This window comes from Zosterops lateralis (genome assembly GCF_965231275.1).
Source record: "Zosterops lateralis genome assembly, chromosome: 7".
Taxonomy (NCBI): Eukaryota; Metazoa; Chordata; class Aves; order Passeriformes; family Zosteropidae; genus Zosterops; species Zosterops lateralis.
Genome location: NC_139767.1, coordinates 14123313 through 14134888, shown reverse-complemented (window position 1 = coordinate 14134888; position 11576 = coordinate 14123313). Strand labels below are relative to the sequence as shown.

At 45.8% G+C, this 11576-nt stretch overlaps 1 protein-coding gene across 1 annotated transcript; it reads right to left on the bottom strand.

The window, feature by feature from the left end:
• Positions 1-642: 642 nt before the first annotated feature.
• Positions 643-8791, bottom strand: LOC310911771 (uncharacterized protein). The gene is made up of 8 exons (XM_083865694.1): positions 8365-8791; positions 7341-7516; positions 7023-7085; positions 6343-6437; positions 5484-5779; positions 2959-4878; positions 1649-1775; positions 643-873 (listed from the first exon to the last, which is right to left on the bottom strand). Exons 1-8 carry the CDS (start codon positions 8501-8503, stop codon positions 687-689), a joined length of 3003 nt encoding a protein of 1000 aa, XP_083721820.1. The 5' UTR covers positions 8504-8791; the 3' UTR covers positions 643-686.
• Between the last annotated feature and the right edge of the window lie 2785 nt (positions 8792-11576).

Sequence of the window (11576 nt, the reverse complement as noted above, 5' to 3'; positions counted from 1 at the left end):
AGCCAGAGGGGGGGACACAAAGATGATCAGAGGGCTGAAATACCTCTCCTACAAAGACAGGCTGAGAGAGTCGAGGTTGTTCAGCCTAGAAAACAGAAGGTGCTAGGGAGACCTTATCTTACCTTCCAGTACCTCAAGGAGTTACAAGAAGACTGAAGGAGTGATAGGAAAAGGTGAGATGTTTTTAAACAGCTCTGTCCCACAGGACCCTCTCTTCTGGTCACCTTTCCTGTAGCAAAACTCAGAATGTTTTGAGACAAGACATGCTTAGGTCTGGTCCTAAGCACCCTGTTTTTCAAATATTCCTTAATGTTGGTTGGTATGGGGCTCATCATCTGCTGCAGGGAGCTTTACATGGCAGATGGGGAGAGAAGAGGAAGGAAGCAGAAGATAGCTAGGGGTTAATCATACAGCACATGAGGGCCATGCCCCATCATTAAAACAGACATCCATCAATTTGTGTCAACCACTTTCCCCACCTCATGAGTCCCAAAGATTTGAAAGCAGAAGAAATCCATGGTACAAGGCTTGATTTGTCAAATTGGTCCTTGGGTTTCCTTAGTTGGAATAGTTCAGCTGCCTGGTCAGCCACCTCATCTTTGCTCAGGTCTCTGTCTTCAGAGTTGTAGCTTGTTGCTAAACACACTAGCTTCTAGGAGCTTGAGGGCTGCCTTTCAACCACTATTCTAGTCTTGAATCCTTTCTGTTGTTATGAACTTGCCTGCCTTGGCACTGAGACATCCTTCAGGAAGGCATTCTTTGTTCTCTTTCATCTTGGTCATTCCCTCGGCTTTGACAGGCTTCTTTTTTCTTTTGTAGAGAGGAGAGTGGAGGAACTCAGTGTCTGTAAATGGGTCACCCTGCCTGAGTTTCCTGCAGAACCAAAAGGGTTACATTGAAATATCAACTATTCCTTGAATTACATGTATGATTTTAGTCTCTAAAGTTTCTGATTTTAGTGCAGTTTTTCCCCATAAGATGATTAAGTGGTACAGTTTGTTTCTTGTCCAATACAGAGTACTTTCTGGTGCAATATAACCAGCTATTCATGGAAAGTTCAGCCTGGGGCACTTTGCAGGGAAAAACACACCCAGTAACATTATATAACAACAACATTGTCATTTTAGGAGTACATGACTCTGTGCAATAGCCATTGGATGTACTGAATCTACAGTTTCCTAGGAAAAAGATGCAGCTATTTGTTTAGGTATCATATCTGCTAGTGAATATAGATACAGCCTGCTCTCAGAAGGAAAGTATTACTCAATAATTTGTAACATTTTAGTCATCACAGAATGTAAATGAAATCAGGGCTTTTGCTGAGCTGTCTTTAGCCTATATTTTATCCTCATGCTACTGCCTCACTAGCAGTGGAGTACCACAGATGCAGTCTACCAATAGATATGCTCATTTCAACAAATAAAATTACATCTTTGGTGGCTTGTTATCAGAAGCCTAAACATCTATGTGTGCTGATGCAGAATCTTGGCAAAACCACACAGTGGTAGAAGAGGAGGGTCATAGAACACAAAGGCTAAGAAGGACTTTAAACAAAGCAACAGAGGATCCCTGGAGAGGGAGCAAATGAGAGCAGAGCAGGGGTTGCAGCATGGGAAAAGCCTTTGGAAGGAATAGTTTAAAGCCCAACCTATTGATGGATGGCTCTTTGTAGCAGGTTGGTTTCCGTTTCCGCCTGGATGAGCGCCCCAGTGCTTCCTCTGAGCCCGAGGGAGACACAACCCTGGTGCTGTTCAAGTCCCGAAGTGGCCTGGGACCTGCAAAGGGAGACATTCACATGGTTTGATCAAAGGGATTCCAAATCATTTCCAGATACCCTAAGATATAACAGCTCTCATATTCAAAGAGCTGCATTACCAGGTTTCTCTCAACATGCACAATCCAGAATCCAATTGTATTACCTCTAAACTCAGGAGACCATTTTAATCCAAAAATACCAGATCTGCTCCTCAAAAGTTAGCTCATAAATCAAATTAGGCCCCTCAGTGAAAAAATACAGATCACTAACACTGATAGTATCATAGGCCCTGATGTAGTAGAAAAACTCTATTCAATTGCTGTAATGCCCAGGAGCTTACAGCCTGGGGCAGACAGCAAGCCTATGGTACACAACCAACCTACCAGCAACCTTCCAACTTCTGCAAGACACAGACCAGTGCTCACTGCACCCTTCCAAGTGGAGTCAGACAAAAGGAGGAGGGAAGGACAACAAACTTCCTCCCTCTCTGCAAACTACAGCCCACTCCAGTTGTAACAGGCCTGTTTGTCAACAGCTACAGAAAGGAAAACCTACTCTCTTTACAGAGCATCCATTAACAGCAAACTCCCCACAAGGATCAGCTTGACTACTCTAGTACCAGCTCAGGCATACACCCCCCAAATCCTTTTTAAAAACAAATAAACAAACAAACAACAAATAAAAACCACAACCAAAATAATTTAGGTTGGCTCCTGGTTAATTTCCAGTGAAGATATCACCTAGATACATGAAGTCTGACACCTTGCAGCACTAACCATTCTGGACCAAAAATTTGCCATCTTCTTGGTATTTTGTGCCCCAGTAATACTGACTGACCCTAGTAGGCAGGGTCAGCAACAAATTAGACTTCTGAACTGCTTGAGTACTGGATTTTCTAAATTAATAGGCATGCCCTGTAGATAACAAGAGTGGTAAAGCAAGACTCAGCACATGCTGCTAGTCTTGTCCCAATATCTACACATGGACAACTGGACAGAAATTCTTATAGGAATGCTGATAAACTAGAAGTAAATGCAGCCACAGAAATGACTGGCCAGCCCAAGTGGAAGCATAAATGGTGTACCAGAAACTGATCTTTAACTCTGAAAAAAGAGAAGAGAGTAAGGAAAATGAGAGTACTTGCTGCATGGACTTTTTGCCCTCAACACCAAATAGAGGTACCTTCTCATCTTATCACCTACCAGGTTCCTGTGAAGATGAGCTCCAAGAACTTGACTGCATTTGGTTCTTTTCCCCAGGTATTTCCTCTGCAGTCTTTTCTTTAATTATCAGGGAGTTTTTCAACCAAACAGGGGATTTTGATGGTATTCTGTTGCCCTCAGTATTTAAGCTCTTGGAAACTGATACTTCTGTAAGTCTGGAGCTGACAGGCAAAACTGCAGCACTGCTCACATGAGAGGATTCAAGACTGTGTGAAAGGTCTGTAAGACTATCTGCAAGTGATATCTCAGGTAGCTGCTCCTCTAGAAAAGCATCTGGCTCAGACAGCACATTTGTAATGAAGGAAAACTTCCCCATCGGGAGAGTTTGCTTGGATGCAAGTTCTGTGGAACTTCCAATGAGGACCTTGGCACCATCACTTTTTCTGGCCAGGAAATCAGTGTCTGGAGGTCGAGAGTTGCTCCTCTTCCTCTGAGGCTTGGGTTTGCAAGAGGCTCCTTTTTTCAAAGCATCCATATTGCTGTCAACTTTACCTTGCCCTTTTTCTTGAAGGCCCTCTGTCTGTTTTTTATTGTTCTTTTGATTGCTCTTAGCAGCTCTGGGGATTTTGCTTGCCTTGTTCCCAGGAATAGACTTGGGAGGTACATTTTCACTCCCTTCAACTTCTATCCGGAAACGACCCAAGCTTCCTGCAAGATCCAAAGGATCGATAATATAAGTTTCCCTGCGCTGTTTAAGATTACCTGGCAAATCCTTTGTGCTCTCAGTAGCTACTCCTGGAACATCTATCCAGGGCCTAAAAGCACTAACTTCATCTCTCTGATCACAGTTGCTTTTTCTGACAGTATTCTTCCTGCTTGTTGTGCTTCTTTTAGGCTGTTCTTCAGCCTTGGTCTCTGGTATTATCACAATGTTTGGCAGATATTCCTCATCAGAATCATCTCTTTGCCTAATTACTCTAGTTTTTCTGTTGGTTTTCTGTCTGATGCTCTTTCTGCTAACACTTGAGAATTTTGGAGAATTTTGTAGAGTGGAATCAGCAGAGGGAACTTCATGACTTGAGAAGGTATGAACAGAGGCTTTTAGCAAACTCTCTGTACTTTGTATCTCAAAGATAGCTCCCTTCTTAACCTGTTGCATTAAGTCAACACTTTGAAGACTCTGCAACTGTGCTGGATTCACCTCTTCTGTACTTCCAAAGTCTTGGACTTCATCAGGAGAGTGGGAATGGTGCTCCACACCACAGTCTCTATTATTGCTGTCAAGAGCCCCCTCATACACCTTCTGCCCCATCTCACAGACTTCCGTCTCACTAGAAGATGTTGCAACTTCTGGCTGAAGAAGATTCTTTGCATTTTGAGCACACTCTTCACCTTGAGATCTATCAGGACTACTTCCTGCCCTGTTTTGAATTGCAGTTGTTTTCTTTTTTCCTGTTCTTGGTTTTTTAACAGTCTTTTTCTCTCCAGTTTTACAGTTACCTTTGATTTTAACCTTTACAGGAACAAACTCAGGGACTCGGCTATTGCTGGGGTCCATTTCAACACCACACCCGGTTTCTTTTGTCTGTGGCTGCTCACAAAAGGTCTCTTTACCCACAGAGTTTCTATGAGAAATAACAGCAGCAGGAGCAGGTGAAGCCAGGGGGCTGGGAGATCTGAGCTGTTGCTGTGTGCTGTTCTTGCTGGAGCTGCTGTTGTCCTGTGCAGCACTACCCCAAGCTGCCTGAGAGGAACTGGTGTGTGGGAAGATGTCCAGAGCAGCAGATGGAGTGCTCGTAGCAAAGAGGGTGGAACGCTTTCTCCTCTGAGTAACGTGCCCTTGTGAGAGACGATCAAAGAAATGGTTTGCCATCAAATCAGCCTCATATGAAAGAGCATGGCTTTCCCAGGGAAGTGCTGGCAAATTGTTGGGATTTTGTTCAGTGGTGCACAAGACATCTGTTGGAAAGAAAATATTAATTTCTAAGGCTGAGAAATGAAGCAGGCAAATGCCATCTTTCCCCAAACCATTAAAAACCTTGCTCCATACACTGCCACAAATCCAGAGCATAGAAAAGTATGATTTTGTCTCTACAGGGACTCCCCAAACTTACTGTGTATCAGATTTGCTTAGCTGACTTCCCTCTGAACAAAAGGGCAGCCCAAAGCAAGTCCTCTAAACAAAAGCCATAATATTAAAAACACTTATGATCTGTATAAGAGTTATTATTTATATGGCAAATCCACAAGAAACAGTGGTGCACCTAGTCAGATTCTGCACTTTCAGACATCTCCAAAAATCTTATGTAAGCTCAGTGCCTGTTACTCAAAAAGCCTGATTTGAGAGCTTGATCTACTGCAAATGTGCCACATATCCCTCTGAAGACTGATTCTGGGATATACATAACTCCAGCAATAACAGCCCCAGTGGAGCACGTAGTTCCTACCAGTCATTAGGAGCTACTGGAGTTGTGGTGGAGAGCTAACTGGAGCTATGGCACTCATGCATTTCTGAGCACAGACACAAAACCATACCAGAAGAACAACAAGAGATGCAGATTTACCTCCAAAGATGTGAGAGTCATGAAAAGCCTCCTCTGTTGCCATTGCTTCAGTCACCTTCTTGCCATTCTCTTCCTGGTGGAACTGAGGCTTCTCATGCCATGGTGGCAAAGTATCTTTGGAGGCAACAGGCACAATTTTCAGGGCCTCATTAGAAGCAGATCTCTGAAGTTCTCCTGCATTAGAAGCAGGTCTCTGAAGTTCTCCTGAGGATGTTTGTATTGCTGTGGAGCTGCCAGCTTGCTGCTCTGCATCATGCAGCTTGGAGATGGGCACTCTCATCGGTATCTGTGTAACCCTGGTGAGAAAGAAGAGCAGCAATGGATCATGTTTCACATGTTTCACATATACAACAGGAATCCAGAATCCAGCAGACTAACTACAGGCCACGTGTGGGTAGCTCCAATGACTGCCTTGTCTTCAAAGAGGAGACTAGACAGAGGAGAAACAGGAATTCAAATATACTTTAAGAGATCCTGCTCTGATCATCTTTCCAGAATGCAAGCTTACATCATACAAGCAGGTGACTTTTAAGCATTTTTATGTAACAAACATCAAAGTATCCAGCTATGGCACTCACTGACTCAAGCAAATCTTGCACTGCTCACCAACTACAGAGAGAAAACTGCCTAAAAGTAACATGTTCTCAAAAAAAGGAGGTAAAAAGACTGTTTTTTGCACAGACTCAGCATTAGGACAAACAAGACAAGGAGTTGAGACAGAATAGAGAAAACCATCCAGGAGTGGTGGTTCAGAGAAGATATCTCATGCAAACCTGGCAACTGGGCACACACATGAAACACAAGAGATTTAGCATATAGAAATTCAGAACAAGCTTGATGGTATCATTTTAAAGCCCACCTCAGAAGCTGACCATCTGCAATATCATCAGCCCAGCTATCTTCAGTCATGCTGCTCTTCTGGCAACTGGACAAGGATGCAGAATTTGTATGAAACTGGAAAGAAGAGAAATAGAAGAATGATTTAAAAGCTCTTGAAATCCCTCATGCAGCTGTCTGCATAGAAACAGCAGAAACTCAGTTTCTCTGGAAAGTATGTAAAGTACTGCCAGCAACTCTCTCACGTTATGGAATAAATTATGGAATAAATTGCAGCGGAATCAGAATGGCCTAAGGATGAAGTTAATCTAGTTCAGATAATCTGAGACTAGAAAGCAGAAATATTTTCCCATCCACCCAGGAGATAGGCCACAGGAAAAGTGTCCTATTCCCTATCCTAAGTTGCCACAGTAATACTTTAGAAAAGAAATTGAAAATAAGTCACAGCCTGTCAGAACAGAAAAACCTACTGGCCAATATAGCAAATAATCCAGAGGAAAACAGTTTAAAACTGTAGCTCTTCCTACAGAAAGAGTTACCCTGGAAATCCTTAACACCAAGCTAAAAAGAAGGATGTAGCCAGCACAACTCAAGCAAGCAAAGAAAAACAGGTGAAGCATCCAACACTGAAGTGAGCAGGCAACACAAAGCAAAAGACAGCCCCCTTCCCAGAGCAGTGTGTCCACAGTTCCCATGGTTTACCTCAGACAGCTCGGCCATCTTAACTGCAGCCATAAGATTCTCCATTTTTTTCAATATGTTATTCTGTGTTGAGGTAATAAAGAGAGAGAAGCCACAAAGATATTAAATCAAAACATCTCTTCCAACAGGGATACTAGCAGCCAGAGGCACGTTCTGAGGAGAACACAGCTTGGAAACAAAAATAAGCAATGAATGGTGACCTTTTCCCTATGTCAAGAATCCAGATGCCCAACAACAAGAGCTCAATCCCACGGTTAGGATGCTGGTGCAGCGCACCTTGCCTGCCACCCTCCCCACGCCAGCCACACGGTGCCGTACCAGGAAGGCGAGCCTGTGCCGCAGCACGGCGTTCTGGAAGTGGCACTGCTTCACCTCCTTCTGTAGGATGGTCTTCTCCTGGGTGAGCCGCTGGGCACTGGCTTTCTCTGCATTGAGGGCCAGAGCCAAGGCTTTATTGTTCTGCTTTAGGGAGACCTTCATAATGGAGGAGTTGTCTGTGAGAAACAGAGCAGTACCACACACCATCAGCATCCAAGGTCTCATCCATACCTCTCTCCTCACTGTAATTCTTTCTCTTCCTAGACCAGCCTTCCTCAGATCAGATCTCTACAACTCAATAGCCCCCTCACAAAATCAGCAGTATCCTTCCTTCCTTCCTTTCAGCAATAGAAGCCTCCATAAAAAACACAAGGAAAAGAAATTCCATAATAACATGCAACACTTCAGATACCCTCTCCACTCTCAGTGGGTCACACTCAGGCACCAAGCTACTGCTTCAGCTCTTAATGAGTGATGGCATGGTTCAAGTGCTGAGTTTAAAAATATATGCTCCTTGCTTTGAACAAGTCACCTACAGGTAAGTTCTCATCACCATCCAAAAAAATGGGAGAAAAACCTGTTTTGCTCTATAGTTGCCCTTGAGTAAATTTGCATCTCTGTTTCCCAATTTCAAAACAATTAAATAAAAGTAATGGAAATATCTGAGTTTTGAAAGGTAGTCCAAATTCTCTCCTGTTCCATCTTTGCATTACCTCCCATAAAAACAAGTCAGTTGGCCTAGCTTCTGCAGAGGATTGCATATACACTAAAATACTGTGCATATGTATTTATATGTATGCACACTAAAATACCTCAGACACCTTTGGGCACCCTGAGTGGCCCTTGACACTCATCTGCAGGGCACTGAGTTCACTGGAAAGCCCGGGCAGAGAAGCAGCAGAGGAGCAGCAGAGGAGCCCTCCCCAGGGACTGCTGCCCGCCCCGGTGTCAGGCCAAGGGCCTGGTTGGTTATAAACTGACACAGCAGCCGGCACATGTACACAGCGCAACGCCAAATACTCACTGATGATCTTCGTTCTGATTTTCGATGCAAGCGAGGCATTCAACTTCGCAGTCCTCAAGGCCCCCTTTTTCTTCTCCCGCATCCGCTCCCGGACATCGCTCAGGCTGAAGGACATCTCGGCGGCCTCCCACGCTGCCATGGCTGAGGCGAGGGCACCCAGCGGGGTCAGCGCCCCTATTTCCCTTCCGCAAGCCCACGGCCAAGGCTCGCACTCGCCCCGAGAAGCGGCGCCGGGGCCCGGCACAGCCTCGCGGAGGAAGACGAGGAGGAGGAGGAGGAAGAGGGGAGGAGGAAGCCCGGCCCGCCAAGCGACTTTCGAATGCGGCGGCGGGCGGGCGGCCCGGCCCGGCCTGGCCCCGCCCCGTCCCGAGCGGCCCCGCCCGTCAGCGCCCGGCCCGGGGCCTGGAGCGCCCCTGGAGCGGCCCTGGAGCGCCCCTGGAGCGCCCCTAGAGCGGCCCTGGAGAGCCCCTGGAGCGGCCCTGGAGCGCCCCTGGAGCGGCCCTGGAGAGCCCCTGGAGCGCCCCTGGAGCGCCCCTGGAGCGGCCCTGGAGAGCCCCTGGAGCGCCCCTGGAGCGCCCCTGGAGCGGCCCTGGAGAGCCCCTGGAGCGGCCCTGGAGCGCCCCTGGAGCGGCCCTGGAGAGCCCCTGGAGCGGCCCTGGAGCGCCCCTGGAGCGGCCCTGGAGAGCCCCTGGAGCGGCCCTGGAGCGCCCCTGGAGCGGCCCTGGAGAGCCCCTGGAGCGCCCCTGGAGCGGCCCTGGAGAGCCCCTGGAGCGCCCCTGGAGCGCCCCTGGAGCGGCCCTGGAGAGCCCCTGGAGCGCCCCTGGAGCGCCCCTGGAGCGGCCCTGGAGAGCCCCTGGAGCGCCCCTGGAGCGCCCCTGGAGCGGCCCTGGAGAGCCCCTGGAGCGCCCCTGGAGCGCCCCTAGAGCGGCCCTGGAGAGCCCCTGGAGCGGCCCTGGAGCGGCCGGGGGTCTTCTCAGGGACACACCTCACCCAGACATTGACCGTTTTCAGCTTTCAGTGAGAAAAACACTAAAATGTGACCATTAAAAGGAATTCGTTTTCTTTATACGTACTTCACGTTTCTGTGCAAGTTGATGCATTGTTTTCCAGACACCCTTGAATCTGCCCTCACAAAGCTGGCATTATGTCTGCTGGTGTGATGATGTTAAATATTTTAAGGAAATGACACCTACAGGGAAAGCATCCAAATATTATTAATCAATTTATAAGGGAATAAAGCTGCTGAAAACCTGTCTGTTTTCCCAAAGTGGATTGTTGTACCTGGTGTGCAAGAGGCCGGTCCCCACAGAGAGGTGAAGTGTTTGATTTTCTACAATTCTGCACAAAAAGGGGTGCTGGGTGTCAAATCCACTAAGCCAGCACAATGACTATCAAAAACTACAGCTATTCATACATTTTAGTAAACAAAGGCATAATTATTTATTGGCTACAAGCTACATAGTTCTTTGATTAATTAATATTCTATCTACTGTTACAGTCTGCATTCTCAGTCTCTCTTGTGTTGGTGAATTTGAGTCGGTGGTTCCAATCTCCCATTGCCAGAATTACCTTCTACCTACTTGAGGCTGACTTCAGCATAGTTAATGAGTTGGTTTTGTTAGTTTCTTCCTTATCTTGGGAATTCTGCCAAATGTCCTTGTGGCTTGTAAATTCTACATTCTTTGTTTCCACTATCACTAGTACATCCTTCTCCCAAATTTTGTAAACCTCCCTCTGGAGTTGACATTATTGAAACATTTCAAGCTCTAAACCTCAGCAAGGCAATTCTACTGACAAGTACTTAATCTTTCTAATATCTGAACATCACACCTTCTGCCACAGACAAAGGTAGCCCTTTGCAAGAGTCCTATGCCCTACTCCTATTTTGAGGTATTCGTTAATGCATTAGCCGATGAGCATTAGATAATGGCAATTATTAAATATATTTATTCATTCCAACTTAATTAAGTAGCAGATTGACAAAACAGCCTCCATACCTATCCTGAAAATCAGACATGCAGTGGGTAACAATTCTGCAGGCACACAGACCTACCTGTAGCTTTATTTCTTGCTCTAGGGAAACAGACTGCCATTAAATGCTAGTGCTATGGGTATGGGAAAAAGATGTAAGTATCCTCTAAGACATATTCTATGTTCCATGTGTGACAAATCTCAGTTTAGGGTCCTAAATTTTCTCTCCTAAGTTTATTAAGCATACCCGTCAGTGAATTAAATTAACAGTTGGCCTTCTTAAAACCAGAAACTCTTTCCCACACAGCCCTATTGAAACAGTGGAAATCTTTGCCAGGAGATATTGCTGATGTCTTTACTCAAAATTTCAATTTCACTTATTCTGAAAGTGATTGGACAAATTTGTAGACATTAAAAACAAGCAAGAGCTATTAACTGCCAAGACAACACTTCTTGCTCAAGACGGTCCTGAACTGGGGAACAGAGAAATACACTGACAAAGTTTGATGCCTGCTGGCAAGTTCTCCCATCTCTTCCCCAGGCATCCACTAGTGAATGTTACTTATTTTTACCAGGGAAGGGGACAAACACAGCAGCCTTCCCTGCCTTGCAATGACACAGAAGCATTTCTTCCTTTAGGGGAAAGGGTAGGGGTCAGCTCAGCTGAGGACTAGGGACTGGACTCATCTCAGAGAACTCCCTTTCTTCATCAGGGTATCATTTTTGCCACATAACAGGAGAGGGATTGGCTTAGCAGGACTTTGGGTCAGTCCTGGCACGGCTGTGTTCACTTTGTGAAGGTCACTTTTTGCTCTTGCCTGGCCGTAGCAGCAGATAAGCCCTGGGTGGGGTGTAACTGCTGGAGTTATGCCTGGCAGGCAGTAGATCTGTGTTCCTCAGAACAAACAAGCAGCAGCTCTGTTTTTGACATGTTTGCCATGATGCATGCATGAAGGATGCTCTCAGAAATCAAATTCAACTTAATTACAAGCTCCTCAGCTGGCATGAAAGGTGAGGGAATGCTCAGCTTGATGCTCCTTTTGCCAAAGAACGAAGAGAAAGCACAGCACAAATTCTATAAATGCTAAGTAGATTTCTTCCTGGAGATCATGTATTTCTCATGACAGTACATTTCCTTTTATATTTTCTTAGGCCATCACAAAGAAAGGCAACATTACGATCATGTATCATAAACCCATTCCTATTTCTTACTAGGAAATCATTTAATAACAGAAGTACAT